We start from the raw sequence: 16,219 nt of genomic DNA on the forward strand, positions 1-16,219 counted from the left end.
TATTAATTTGTTTCCCTCATTTCTTCATAAAATGAAATCCTGGGTCATACAGTGTGCTTGAATATATCCAGTATTTGAACACAGTTTTTGAAGTGAAATGAAATGAAATGGGGTTTAACATCCTATTGTTCTGCTACGACTGGGCTAATGAAGACGGGCTTACACCATACAGTGTGTTATGAGGGAAAGTTTACCCGGACAGTGGCACTACAGCCTACTCTTATATCGAATTCCAACTTCCAGGAGATCTTTTACATGCTACAGACTGCTCTTATATCAAATTCCAATTGCCAAGGGTTCTTTTACTTGCATGCCCGGTTTTTCATCCCTTCTGAACAACTATACGTTGTCTCTTGCCAGGCCTTCTATCCTGCACCACTGACAAGGGGGAACCATGCTGTGAAATCCTGATGAACTTTCTTGGCAAATGCAGGGATCAAACACAGGACCTCCAGGTTAGCGAGCCAACATCTTACTCACTGAGCCACTGTACATGTGGCTCCCCTATTGTTTAAAAGATAAGATCCAAATCGATCTGTATCCTGTTTGAGTTCTAGTTCTGTCATAAGCAGGTTATCTCCCAATTGTTGATCCAATAATTATAGCCTTTAGATTTCATTTCCCAAATTATTTTCTCAATGTAATTTTTAGATTTATTTGAGCGCCGATGTAGAATATTAACCAATCAGACGATCCAGTGTGATGATGAACTGTACGAAGATGCTTCCGCATGGAATGAACATAAAACAGAGATTGATGGGTTGATTAAAGAACTCCGGAAAGCATTAGAGGATTTGAGGGTAAGTCATGCAGTATGGAAAAAGGGGGATTTAAGGTCAAGTTATGAAGTAAGGGAAAAGAGGGATTTGATAATATATGAAGTAAGTGAAGAATAGGAAAATGGCTGGAAGTTATGGGAATGAGGACTGTGAGGATAAGTGAAGAATGGGTAAAAGGGCTGAAGATGGTAAATGGGTAAGAAGGGTATGTGGAGAATGGAAATGAAGACATTGAGGGTAATTGAAAAAGAGGAATGAGGGCTGGGAGGTTAAGTGAAGAGGAGACAGATGTCTGAAGGGGTATATTAAGAAGGGGGAAGGATGGCTGTGAGAGTACGTGAAAAATGGGAAAGACAGCTGGAAGCAGTGATGGGATTTTAAAATTTATCTTTGTTATAGCAGTATCAACCTTAACATTACTGTTATCAAGCTGTGCATATATTTAATTACCTTACAGCAATGTGTTTGGATGTTCAAGATAGATGTATAGGCAGTATAACACGATAAATACGTTGATCACTTAATTACCTTCTTAATCCATCCTATTATCAATCGGGTTGAGTGGTAGATATACACTCAGTACACTATGTTAATTTTGGAATTTTGAATATTATTTAACAAAGCTTGATGTCCGATTCAGCATATTCCTGGTCAGACAATTTGGGACGTTTGGAAAATAGCGTTTGACATGTCCGGAATATACGTGCGAAATCTCATCACTGACTGAAAGGGTAAGGGTAAGTAAAGAAGGGGAAAGAGGGGTAATTGGCGGAGAGGGGGGGGGGGGAATGAAGAAGGTAAATGAGGACTGGGAGGGTATGTGAAGTTGAGGTAATTGATATTTTGGAATGGACTCTTCGTCTGATCTTCCAAAAAAACTATGATAACATCCTTGCCACTTGTTTAAAATTCATTTCTTAATAAGATATTCACAAATTAATAAGTAGCATCTATAATTTTCTGTGTAAAATTATCTAATAGTAAGTGCAGGGGGACTGTACCACACTCAAACAATTACACAAGACAAAACACAATACGCAGAAATCACAAACAAGCGTACATATCAGATCATGTCCACTGTGCTGTAAGTCCCGGGCCTGTAGTGATACAGACTTCACTCAAAATGAAACCAAACTAACAATAAGGGAATATTTCCCAAACTTTGTATAATACTAGTACGAGTCATATCCGTGAAATATAGTAAAAAGCCAAGTATAACTAAATGGCCTATGTGGTAGTGAGAAAGAATTAAGGTGTATTAACTACAAAGTTGGGGCATAAGTCCCTATTTCCACAAAACAGAGAAGAAACCAACACTGAATACAAGGAAGCAATCGGAAAAAATGTGAATGATGTTGCGTAAATAATTAATGTCATAAGTTATATTAACAACACAGTGACCACATCTTTGATGAAACGATCGGATTTTAAGTTGGGATGCTAAAAATTGTTTCAGCAGTTCAGAATACACAAGGATTTTTTTTCCCCACTTGTTTGTTAATAGACCATAGATAGACACATCCAAATATTATGAGCCTTTCGATTTATAGTTCAGATTATTTTTCATCATTATCTATCTATTGTTATAATGTAGAAATAGGTGGATTATTGCATTTAAAAAGTTTATCACACAAAACACATTTAGTAGTCTATTTTATTTATAGGTTATAAGACGACATCTGAAATCTGAGAAACCTGATCTGGAAGATATTAATAATTCAGATACATTTTACACAGATGCAATGATATTTCAAGGTTTTGGGAGCGATGCCGATTCCGAGGAAGAAGAAGAGGAAGAGGAGGCCTGTGATTGTGATGAAACAACTTTTCCATTCAGGTACCAGTATGTTATAAATAATATCATGTTGGGAATTTCAGATCTTTGGATCTTTCACCATTTTCATTTCATTTTCATTTCAGTATGTATATAATACCAGAATGTGAATTCCAGATCTTGGGTTGTCACTATAAGCAGGTTGAGGATTTCAGATCTTATTTGGTTGATTCCTTAAATGCTGTGACTTTACTCTTGAAACAGTATCATCTACATATCATTTGTTATGCTTATAGCAGTATCTACCTAAACATTACTGTTATCAAGCTGTGCATACAGGCCTCGAAATAAGACGGCACAGGGTGATCAATAAATCGATCCCCTGATTTTTGGTCCAGGTGATCGATTTTTTGATCACCTGAGGTATCAACCAGGTGACCAATCGATCACCTGAATCGATCACCTAAAACTAGAGATTGCATGATGTTGTTTGAATGTTGTTTCTTGAGTAACTTAAATTGTGTGACCATTTACTTAATTCATTTCAGGGAATATATCCAAGATACAATTTGAAGAACTGTTTTACTCCTTCTATAACCAACTTGTTATTATTTTAGTGTAGGTGTGTCATATGCCGCCATTTTGTTGTCTAAGAAAAAGAAAAAATACGGTTTTCCCCACTAATTAAAAGATCTGTCACAAATACAATGGGCCTCTGAAAATCCGTAGGTTACGTTTTTTGTAACAACCGCAAACAAAATGATGTTTCCTTGAGAAAAAAAACCGAATGTGGATAGGTTTTAATACTTTTAACGGCTTATTCATCGTTGTAATCCAAGTTCGATGTCTTTTCCGCGGATGTTTCAAAACACTAATAATAAATATTTTGATATCAATGTTTAGCGGTAGTTTCGTATTTTTTAATAATGGCCTTGTGGTTGAATAAAATTACTATTTTCATCGCTAAATACTTCTTAGAAAACTTTAAAATAGTTTTCCGTTGCGTCAAAGAAATTAAAACCTGTGTTATGTCATATCATTTTGTTTTAAACTTTCTTCTTATACGAAAATAAAGCTAGCATATCAAATCAAACATTAGCGGAATTCCCGTAAAAGGAGGGGGGTGTCCCATAACGTCAGTAAGAAGTTCCCCGGAATTTGACGTTGCGACAGACGCTAAACAGAATTTATTGGAATACACAGATTCAGACGTCTTTTATTTGGTTATAGAAACCATCAAACTAGTCAACACTATTCTCCGTGAGTTGGCCACAGTTTTGCTGAGCCAACTAAAACGTGGATTTAAATTGGTGTTCCCCATAAACTTTTTACTGATCACCCGACATAACCGGGGAGATCAAATTATCGTTCTCCTGAAATCTCGTCCAGGCGATCGGTGGCCGATCGACCGATCGATCGCCTACTATATCGAGGCCTGGCATATATTTGATTACCTTACAGCAATGTGTTTGGATGTTCATCTGAAATACAATAACCTGTACTTCTAATTTTATTTTGATTAAAACAGTTTTTGAATATCAATTCCAGCTATATTTAGTTAACAGCAATCTGATTGGTTGACATCAAGTAAACAATGAATATTCTTCCATAAAAAGGTCTATAACCATAGTTCTAACATCAATGCCATCTCTGTATATTCAGTTACCCTTATTGTAAATATGTAATATGTTACATTCACTATAATCTATCTTTCCTGTGAAAATTTGTCACTGATAAAAAAAAAAATAGACTAGGGAATGGAGCATAATCAGCTTGCATTAAATGTCATTTGTTCTGTACTAAGCAGTATTGAATTTTGTTCTAGAAAATTTTCTGCTCATATAATTATAATTTTTATTCCAGACCGAATCGTAAATTTGAAAATAATCGACGGTTGAATCGCTTCAACAGAAGACAGCGAAAGCACAAAAAGAAGTTCCAGAAGCGTAAACGTGGCAAGGAATGCAACTCGGCTAGTATGAAATGCTTTACACACGATAATGATCATTGGAAGACTCCACCCAAATGGACTTGTAAGCACTTGTTTTAAAATTTACTGTTTTAAAGAAAAAGGACCTCTTTGATTTAGGTTGAAATAAAATGTTAAATTTGTTTGGTCACATCTGGTAGTTCATTAAGTTTGGCAGATTAACACAAAATGTTTTGAGTTAGTCTTTTTTTATAAAGTTTAACTTAAACTGTCAATTCTTGACACAGCATCGACCATATCTCAGTATTAGATCTCTCTGCAGAAGTAATTTGTTTTTATTTAGACATATTATATCCATTTCATAAAAAAAACCCAACACGTCCAATTTGATAAAACTGGCATGTTTATTTTTTGCCCAATTCAAAGAGGTTGAGTCCATTTGTCTTTCTCTGCTTTCTTTTGATGGACTTCCTCTAAGTTATCTTGAAGTGTTATTGTAGTGTACCTTCATATTCTACTTGCTGCACTTGTCCACATCCTGGACTTTTTTGAAGTGTGTACAGTACACTGCATATTCTTTTGCTCTAATTAGTCCTAAGAGCTATTGTTTAGAATCGATTGTGGTTAATTTTTATTCTAAGCTGATGTCATTTACACTGAGAATATTAAATGAACTGTATTTGAAATCTGAGACAAATCCATCATTGACACCCATATATTTCAAGATGTAGATTTAAAAAAACCTCAATGCTTTACTCGTAGTAGGTCAGTGGTCGGAATGAAGATAATTAGATGAGAATGAGGTTATTTTGAGTATGAGGTTATATAAATTTGACTATTTATTTTCTCCATTACAATGATAATGGCTTTTTTTAATACAGAAAAGTTGATTAAAAGGGATTGCCTTCTTTTACGAAGTTAGTGTATTTGACATACACATTGCTACCTTGACTGTATAAGCCATCCTGTTTTTCAGCTTACTAATGATATGTTTGAGAATGACCATACACAATGATAGTTTCTAGATAATATAACTCCAGCTGATTATAATGTTTTTCTTCAAACCTAAATAGCTTGGGGTTATTAGACAGTAATAATAATGATATGCTTTTTGTTACATGTAGTTCAAGGTTCTAAACAATTTTTTACATCTTTTTAAACTGTAGTCTAGTAATTAAACACAGCTTTTAAATTCTAGATAATAATTTGTGCAAATAAGTTTGCTAAGGCGGTCAAAGTATCATATGTATGTCATACAATCTTGACATTGTCAAGATAGTTTATCACTTGATAAAATATTGTTGTTAAGAGTAATGATCTTCTCATAATCAAGTACAGTGCAAATGGAAATCTGTCCTTTATTTATCTTGTAATACTCTATATTATCATATCTATAAAGCTATATTTTCTATCAATTCTATTCTGGCTTTGTAGCTAACTACAGTTAGTTTGAGCAGCAAAGAAAAACTCAAATATGAACAACTCTCATTCCAGTTTATTTTCAGTTATCAATTCTTAGAGTTTTGAAATTCAACACTCATAGGAATTTCAATACTTCTCTGGGATCCGTAGTTTGAATATTGATATAAAATTTCACAAACAACCAGTTATCATTTGATAATAAAGACAGGGTTGTCGGTGTTTTATTTGGCTTGAGGATTTTTATTTGAGTTTTTCATATTGACTATAGTAATTCGGTATTCAAATTACGTTATCTTTTAAACAGTTTGTTCTTTTTTTCCTTTCTGTCAATAGCTAAACCTAAAAAGCGTAGACGTAGACTCAATCACCCAAGGTGCTTCAAGGAGGGGGATAAACAAGGCATGGAGTGTCATTTCATGGATTCGAGTCATTGGCGTACAGCTCCATTTTGGAAACGTAAGGAGCAATTTCTCCGTCCATTTTTTAAAATTAAAACTCACTGCATCTTCAATAACATCGCCACTCTCATCTCCATGCTAAAATCAAGATAGCTATCAAATAACAGATCCTCCCCTGGCAAATATCAAGATTGTCTATTTCAACAAGACTAGCCTATCAAATAACACTTCCCTATCACATCCTTTTATCAAATTAGTCTAGTTAAACCAGACTAACAAATAAAACATCCTGCCCAGGCTAAAATCAAGATTGTCTAGTTCAACACGACTATCAAATAACACCCCAACTATATCCTAAAACCCATACAGACTATCAAATAACACTCTCATACCCGCTACTAAAAATATGTTAGTCTTGTTCAACCAGGCTATCAAAAGTCGTAGCCCTGCTCACGATAAAATGCTAGTAGTCTAGTTCAACAAGGCTAAAGCTTGCGTAGTTTGCCTTACTAATATCTGATTAACCAAATTTCTTTAGCTTTCCTATGAGTTTATAATGTTTGCAGGTCTATCTCATAAGTTGGAAATTGAACTCGAAAGACAAATTTCCAGACAATCAAAGAACTGGAAAACGGCAAAGAGTATCAATCTGTTGTTACCTGATGAGTTTTCATTTAGACCAGACAATTAATTTTTTATATACTATTTATTTTTTATTATTCATTTATCAAACTTTTAAAATAGCAGTTGTGTTTATTACTGCTAATTGTCCCCCGCCTTTCGAAGAAAGCAGGGGACAATTAAAATGGGTTCGTCCGTCTGTCTGTCCGTCTGTCTGTCTGTCCGTCACACTTTTTGGGACACAATAACTCTCTTCCTAATTGAGCTAGAATGTTCAAACTTGGTGTATGTGTTTATTAGGTCAATGCCTTGATGGAGTTCGAAGATGAGCATTTTCCGCTTAGGGTAAGCAGAGATAAGCAATTTGATTGGTTGATGCTTTGGGACACGATAACTCTCTTCCTAATTGGGCTAGAATGTTCAAACTTGGTGTATGTGTTGATTAGGTCAATGCCTTGATGGAGTTCGAAGATGAGCATTTTCCGCTTAGGGTAAGCAGAGATAAGCAATTTGATTGGTTGATGCTTTGGGACACGATAACTTTTAATTGAGCTAGAATGTTCAAACTTGGTGTATGTGTTTATTAGGTCAATGCCTTGATGGAGTTCGAAGATGAGCATTTTCCGCTTAGAGTAAGCAGAGATAAGCAATTTGATTGGTTGATACTTTGGGGCACGATAACTCTCTTCCTAATTGAGCTAGAATGTTCAAACTTGGTGTATGTGTTGATTAGGTCAATGCCTTGATGGAGTTCGAAGATGAGCATTTTCCGCTTAGGGTAAGCAGAGATAAGCAATTTGATTGGTTGATGCTTTGGGACACGATAACTTTAGTTCTAATTAAGTGAGATTGATGAAACTTGGTGTATAGTTTCATTACAGTAATACCTTGACTAAGTTTGATAATGAGGATTTTCTGCTCAGGGTAAGCAGAGCGAAACGCAATTTGATTGGTCGAGACTTTGGAAAACAATAACTCTCCTACTTTGATTGTCCCCCGCCTTTCGAAGAAAGCAGGGAACTATTAAAATGGGTTCGTCCGTCTGTCTGTTTGTCTGTCTGTCCGTTCTGCTTATGGTAAGCAGAAAAAACAAATTGAAAAAGAAACTATTATAAATTAATTAAATATGTAGTATGCAATAATGAATTGACATTTAATGACAGAAAGGAAACAGTGAACTTTGCACAACTTGCAGCAAGATGGAAAATAGACCCGTTGATACAACCAAACTCTAGATCTGTAGGCATAGAGCATGTTTTCCCCTTAATATGCTATAATGATTCCATCAAAAACATTGTATGCTTAGACTATAAGTAAAGATATACTGTTTGATTGTTCAATACTTTGTAAAAGATAATTTGTGATAAATTTATATGTGTCCTCTAATTATTTTCCTATTTCGGCGGGGGACATCAGCCTCACTGTTGGCTTGTTTTTTTTAATGTAATCACTATAACCCATTTCACAAATACACCTTAGTTGTAATCACAGGAACCTCATTGACTCTAACCCATGCTACAAATACACCTTGGTTGTAATCACAGAAACCTCATTGACTCTAACCCATGTTACAAATACACCTTAGTTGTAATCACAGGAGTGGATGGCCGAATGGTTAGCCCGTGCACACTGTTTCATAAGGTTTGTCATTAAGTCAGCTGGTGTGGTTTCAATCCCCGGTTGTACGTGACCAGGAGTAGTGTCGCCTGTCCATCCTCGTGGGTTTTCTCCGGGTCCTCCAGTTTCCTCCCACTGCTAAAAACCCCTATGCGCAAGCGAAATATTGAAATAAAATTGAACCATCCCCATTTCTCTCTCTCTCTATTTCACAAATACATCTTGGTTGTAATTACAGGCATCTCCTTGACTGTAACCCATTTCACTGTGGGGGTGCTCTTTGACTGTAACCCATTTCACAGTCCAGAACATCCTGAATTGACAGAATTGTGATCCAGTGACGCGGAATTCAGTCCTGTCACAGTTCTGTCAGTCTTGACTATGGAGATTGTGTTTCGGCTGCTTGGTTGCTTGATATATTTACTTATCCAGTCGCCGCATGCGTTGTATCCCGAAATACCCCTTTTCCCTCAATTGTCACTATTTTTGGGATTGAAGAATTCAATACTGGAACGTTCAATGTCCGGGATGATATTAGTGATTACATGGATTTGGTTATCTAATATGTTCAGCATGATTTTTTAATAATAGCTATACTATGAAAGGTAATGCTATTCAAAGAAATTATGATATTATAAAAAAAAAAGTGGGGACTCTAACAGTGAAAAAAAATGACGGAGAAAGGGTGTCATGTGCAAATTAAGATAGAAAGGAGGAGATAACTGTGAAATTAAGATGGGAAAGAAGTGGCTTTCTGCAAAAACTTAAGATGGAAGGGGAGTGGAGAGGGATGTGTGAAAAATTAAAATTGAAAGAGGGAGATAACTGAGAAATGAACCATGGAAGGCAAAATGACTTTTGAATCAAAAATATATGCTGGTGACTTCATCTGGGAAGTTTCAGACTTAATGTGCATTAATTATTAATCAAATAAAAATGTTTGGAAGGATATTTTTTACAGTATTATGTTTAAATCTTCTACCTTGTCATGTTTTCTATTCCATCCTGCTCTATTCCATTCATCTACACCCTCTATTAGTAGCTTTACTAATAATCAATGGATAATCTCTTTATTTAAGGGGAGGGGTTTGCATGTCTTGTATTGTGGTAAATTTAGATTTTTAACATCAATCATCAATTGTTCACCCCACTCATCTATACATTCACATTTGCCCCAATTTCATCAGGTCAGATAGGTGGATTGAATGGTGGAAAACAGTTAAAAACAGTATATAGTTATTTTAGCAATACAAAATGCATTAGGCCTGAAATGATATAAATTATTGATTAGACATTAATTAATATGACAAGATTATGATCAACTTTCAATGCCATCAGATGGCTCAGATTTTAAGTAGATTAGAAGGGTTCAGCCATTTAATGTTTTGATTTAAAAATGGATAATCAACAATGGTAGCAATGACAATCGAGGCTACACTGTTCTTCTAATGGCAATAACTCGGCTCAGAGTGAAGTGATTTGACTGAAATATTCAACATATTCCCTTTTCATTATCTATTTTTTTTAACTATTTCAGCGGGAACTGTCAGCTCTTTATCTAATCTTAAATTATTCCCCTTTAATTAGCTGTACAAAGTACAGTGTTAGCAATACAAAACTGTAATAGACCTATCCACACATAGTCTTGTCCTAATGCTTCCTAAATTTGTTTCTATAGCATGAGCATGATCCATACCGACTCAGTCATTAACATGGGCTAGACCTCTTTGATCCTGGTCAAAAATAGAATTGTTCATTTCATTGGATTTTATGGGTTGATTTGTATGGTGGGATGATAATCCGTATTTGTTCAAACAAAATTTACATTCATCGATCAAGTCAGTGTTAAGATATAGATAATTGTATGTTAGCAAACTAATATCATTTTATTTGTTGAAACAAATATAGCCTAAATTTTACCCACTCCAACATAGCTGTTGTAAATTTTCAATTGGTTTCTTTTGCTTCGGTTCCTGAATAAATAATGTAGATTGATGCTGTAATTCAGTGCTAGGGAATCCAGTCCCCCAACCACAGAACTATGATTGTTAACATCTTTCTCTCTCTTTGTGAGAATTATATTTTGTATCTACTTAAATATATCCAGCTATAACATACTAATTGTTTTTAGAAAACTTGACTCCAATTATTATTAAATTAGATTTCTTTCTAATAGAGTTTGGGGGACAGATATAACCTATGTGGGCACCTCGCCATCACTTCTTTTTTATGGAGTTCACATGGTTAACATTCTATTTTAATTTTGTATATTTAAAACATATCCTTTTTTTTCAGATGGTCCGTTTTGTTTTTGCCCAAATGCTAACAATAATACATATTGGTGTTTACGTACAGTCAACGAGACACATGATTTTTTGTTCTGTGAATTTATTACCCGTTTCCAGAGTTTTTATGATATGAAAAAAGACCCATATCAGGTAGGGAATATCAAGATACTTTTATTGCAATCAGCTTACCAAACAAATTTTATTTTGAAAGCAAAGGAATTTCTTATCTAGCACAGCAACATGCATAAAATGTTGGGGTTTTTTTTTCAAGGACTCTATGATTTGACACCTGTGTAGAGTTAGGGACACATGTTTAAATGGCTAGCCACTTTTGTGTTTCCTACGTGTTGGTCGTAATGCCGGCCCCATAGCATTCTTAGTCTCCATTTAAAGATAAAGCACCCACAGTGTACTTGTAAAATAACCTATGTTAGATGGAATTCAAAATAAACGTTGGCAGAAAACCTGTTGTTAGTGTTTGTTTCCCTCTTCTTTCCTGACCATATGTTACTCTCAGAAGTATTATTATTTGACATTAAACACCATTCTTTTCGGGAGCCACAGTGGCTTAGTGATTATGGCACAGCTTACTAACTAAGAGGTCCCCTGTTCTATCCTGGTGTGTATTCCACCTGTCCATGCAGCATTTCATTTTATTTCCATTCCCTTCCTTCTCACTCAACTCTAAAAACAAAACTATTTTTGTTTTCAAGTTAAAGAATCAGATTCGTCTATTAGATGTTGGCATTCGAGAACAGCTAGAAGAAGATCTGGAAACGATCAAAAGTTGTCGTGGTAATGATGATTGTCACATGCGAGCTGGAATAAGTAAGTTACAGTTACCAGTCTCAATCCTTTTAAGAGTTTTATAAAATTGATTTAAATGTAATTAAAAAATAATTATGAAAAATTTAGTTTGTAACCATAACTAAAATTCATAAACCTATTGGATTCCTTATGGCAAAAGAACTGAAAGTCAAATTTGTCACAAAATTGCACACAATCAGTTTTAATCATGTCCAACTTGACTATGTAGTTTGATCAACTCAAATATAACAAAAATAATCCCAAAAATGAGAGCACCTGTTTGATTTCTGCATAATTGTGAAAAGGTGTGTGCTTCTATATGCTTGCTATAGAAAATGATATATATGTGTGGGGCCTACCTTTTTACCCTACAATATAATCCAGTACTTTAGCACTTCATATCTCTTAATATATCTTAATATTTATTATCTTGTTTCTTACAGCCTCATTAGAAAGTAAACAAAATAGTTTTCAACCATCTGGAGATGGAGCTTTAAATCGTGATGAAGAAGATTAGTCATGTGATCAAATTCTTTGATTTCATTGGTTGTTGATATATATATCTATACGGTTATTTATCTTATAAAGTCATATAAACTAGAATTTGTATTGATGTCCATCTTCACAATGTCAGAATATTATGATATCTTGCTGACGCCTCACAGGATTAGCCGATTTTCACACCCCAGATATGAAATTGTCCTTCTTTGTGCATATCACCGTAAACAATACTAATCATTAAACGTACGCAACCCAAGGCTATTTTGTGTTTCTGTCCTCTTTATTCTATGTTTTGTTTGTGTGAAAATTATTGAAAGTTTGCTAATTTCGTAAATTGGCTAATACATTCATGTTTTCAGACTGTGTTATATACCTGTAGACTGTGAAGATGATCAAATTCACAAGTCTAATAGATTTAAAGTACCTTGACATCGTTAAGATGAAAGAAAACCTTTCCTATTAAACTTAAAATTGAAATTGTCTAGGCCAGTAGTTGTAAATATTTTTTTTAAAATTTAAATTCTCTGATATTTTTAAAATGATACATTGGTGCTGTGATGATATAATTATTGTTTCATAATCTACTTTGAAACATATCATCCACATTTTTACCAACATCAGGGTTTATAAGCTGGTGCTAATTTTAGCATTTACATTGACAAATAACTCACTAGGCCAACGCTGGGGTTTTATGGGCAGGATTATTTGATTGTTCAAATTTTGTCAATGGTTCACTGTATAAAATGTATTATTTTGGAGGTTTAATTATTGTACCAGGGCCATTTACAATACATAAGACTTCAGGGGCGTGGGCAGAAAAATGAGCAGTATGGTGGGGGCTGTTCCGGCGTGGATGACCGCAGAGCCTTGGGAGGGTTATGGGGTTCTCCCCCTACAAAATTTTGAAAGTTTGATGTCGATTTCCTTACATAAGAGGCCATTTGTGAACAAATTTACTCTTTTAAATGTGTAGGCTCTCTCCTAGACTCTCTCCTGTATAGCCCCTGCCCCGCCCAACCTACACCCCACCTTGGACACGTGCCTGGACATCTTTTGAGAAAATACTGATAGGGAGGTGATCTTGCACTATTGTCAAAATTAAGAACCTCTCTTGATAAACTTTCAGAGAGGTATACCTGTGCAATTAATAATACTAAAATCCTCTTCCAAAAAGCAACTGATAGAGAGATCTTTGGATGTTCATCAAAGTAACAATTCTGCTGTCTGAACTTTATCTTTAACTTAATATAAATTATCTATTTTTGAAATATATTTTATTTATTAGCATCACTGCCTGCCAACTTGCTTTCTTGTACTTAGTATCTAACTACAAGAAAATCAAAGTAAGTTGTTTTTTCATCCATTTATTCAACCCTATTATTTCCAAAGTGTGTAATTAACATGTTTTTATGTTCTACACATTATCATTTAAATATTAATTTTGTTGAGTAAATTGGAATAGATTGTAAAATTATGTTGTTTATTGAGAAACAAATACATGTAGATTGTAATATACCTTTTAGTTGTATGTTTAGAATAGCGTATGTATTTCTGTACAGAAGATACTTATATAGTGTATATTTGTTGTATATAGTTGTCTGTATTATATTCAGCTTTTTCTGAGAATCTGATATAACAAAGTTTTAACTTAATTCTTTTTGGAGAAAATTTTGAAAATATGTTTTTAGTTTGAGGGCATTAATGAGTTGTGTAACTTGCATTTTATTTTATTTTCATAGTAATGCTGTCTTGTATCTTACTATTCTTAATATGCAAGTGAACTAGCTAAGTAGTAGGAGGGTCTTTCAGGAAATGAGAATGTCCATCAGAAAAGTTTTACTCTGTGTGACCCAAGGACACAAAAGATAATAAACACCATAAATGTGTTGTATTTTATTCTGAATTGAAATCCTAGCTATCCCACAGATAATTATTTATTTTATTGTCTGTCACTTGCTATACATGTATTTTATTTTATAAAATTTTTTAGTCAAGCATTCTGTTTATACCATGATTTATTTATGGTTTCGGTCTAAAAAAAAGGGCTGAAATCAGTTATATTCTTTGAATGGCATTTAGTAATCTGAACATAATCGAATAACACACTATTTATGGATAACAATTACTATGGTTTATTTTACTGCGATGTTTCAACAAGATTGAAAATGACTTATGAAATCTTGTTGAAACGTCGCAGTGAAATAAACCATAGTAATTGTTATCCATAAATAGTGTGTTATTCGCTGAAATCAGTTGATCCGATGTGTTATTCCAATTAGTGGTGACCTAGGCTCTATGTGGTTATATTAACTTGAATTAAAAGACCTAAGCAGAAGTCAGTGTTTTGCTACAAATTAACGGTCGTGCCAATGGAGTTACATTTTAAGAGAATTAATTATAAACAAAATTGTGGACCTACAGACTTTTATATAACCATACCTTGTCTCCCAATAACACTTTCATCATTATGAGAAAGTGGACGTGACTTAATTAAAGAGCAGATGTTTTTTGAAACATTTTTTGCCATGCAAAATGCTGAAAATGGCAAAAATTTAAGTTTAATATTCACTTTTGGCGAAACTTAAAATACAGGTATGCGTCCCAAAGATATCGGTTCTGTTGTCGCATGTCGGACCGTAGCATCCTGGATTATGGCCCCTGATTGCACGAATAATCGCTTTTTAAGTTTGATCTCTCTTGTCTTGCAAAATGTGGGTGAATCTTGCATGACAACCGCTTGGTGTTTTTAGTTATAGTTTTTTTTATACGCCCACATGGAAGCATATGGTCCCATATTCATGTTTCGTTCACAGAATTTTACCCACTGAATCAATTGAGAGAATTTTTATACGCCCACAGACGTCTGATCTTCTGAAAGTCAATCTAGAGTTCACAATTTTTATCCCATTTTGATGAAAGTTTAAATACACTGTATATGTTTATGTCCCACATATTTCGGATTTGTTCGATTTTAGTGTGCTTCGGACCGCAACTTGTTTGGTTATGACCTCCTACATTTTACGCGTAATTGTGAAATATGTACGATCGTTGTGGACCCTTTTGTTCAGATTCAGATGGAAATTACAATGTTAGTCTGCATCAGACCTCAACTTCTTGGATTATGGCTTCTGTCTTTTACGCAAAATGCAAATTATGTACAGAATCTGTGGGCCCCAAAGCCCACAATTATTGATGAAACTCAACAAACATTATAAGGATCAAAATATCTTGGTGGAGTTCGATTTTTATGCGCATCGGGTCTTCCGTTCTGAAATGATGGACTGTGCCTCAAAGTCGACCATCTCAAAATGTCTTGGCGCTTTTCAATTTTGATGCGCATCGGACCTTTCGTTTTGGAGTGTTTTACTTTGCCTTTTACGCAAAATGTGAACTGTACAACCTTTGTGAACCCTCTAGCGCCCTTGATTATGTCCGATGTAGATGAAACTTAAAATATTTGTTAAAGGGCAATTATTTGGCGTGACTGTAACGTAATATATGAAATTTCGTTGCCTAAAAGTTGACCATCTTGAAAATGGCCGCCATCTTGGATTTTCGAATGGCCAATGTGATTTTTCAAAAATGAAATGAAATGAAATGGGGTTTAACGTCCTACTGTTCTGCTCCTAAACTGGGCTAATGAAGACAGGCATATACACCATACAGTGTGCTATAAAGGAAATTTTGCCCGGGCAGCGGTGCTACGGCCTACTCTTATATTAAATTCCAACTGCCAAGGGATCTTTTAAGTGCGTGCCAATGTGTACACGGAACCTCGGTTTTCGTCCCATCCGAACGACTAGACAGCTGTCCTTGTCAGGCCCTCCGTCCTGCATCACTGACAAGGGGAAACCACGCGGGAAAATCTGGATGAACTTTCTCGGCCAATGGAGGGATCGAACACCCGACCTCCAGGCTAGCGAGCCAGCGTCTTACCCACTTAGCCACGTGATCCCCTGATTTTTCAAAAGAGTAGTACTCAAAGGGTATCTGTGCCAATATTGATACTTGTATCCATGTTTGAATGATTTCCCTGTTTTTATGCCGGAAGCTGCTAAACGTTTGATAAAGAGTAACATGCA

The 16,219-nt window shown here is 34.9% G+C and overlaps 1 protein-coding gene across 3 annotated transcripts in view; it reads left to right on the forward strand.

Annotated features, from left to right (window-relative positions):
- LOC126820379 (putative extracellular sulfatase Sulf-1 homolog) overlaps nt 1-14,139 on the forward strand; it is a 61,034-nt gene extending 46,895 nt beyond the window's left edge. For 2 of the 3 annotated variants that reach the window (XM_050548289.2, XM_050548306.2), the window contains 7 exons: nt 652-800; nt 2,444-2,616; nt 4,417-4,586; nt 6,239-6,361; nt 10,837-10,979; nt 11,543-11,657; nt 12,080-14,139. In XM_050548289.2, coding sequence (XP_050404246.2) covers nt 652-800; nt 2,444-2,616; nt 4,417-4,586; nt 6,239-6,361; nt 10,837-10,979; nt 11,543-11,657; nt 12,080-12,153 — 947 coding nt within the window. In that variant the 3' untranslated portion in view covers nt 12,154-14,139. The remainder of the gene's footprint in view (nt 1-651; nt 801-2,443; nt 2,617-4,416; nt 4,587-6,238; nt 6,362-10,836; nt 10,980-11,542; nt 11,658-12,079) is intronic. The other variant, XM_050548298.2, reaches the window with a different exon arrangement.
- Nucleotides 14,140-16,219: the final 2,080 nt, after the last annotated feature.

This window comes from Patella vulgata, chromosome 1 (genome assembly GCF_932274485.2).
Source record: "Patella vulgata chromosome 1, xgPatVulg1.2, whole genome shotgun sequence".
NCBI lineage: Eukaryota > Metazoa > Mollusca > Gastropoda > Patellidae > Patella > Patella vulgata.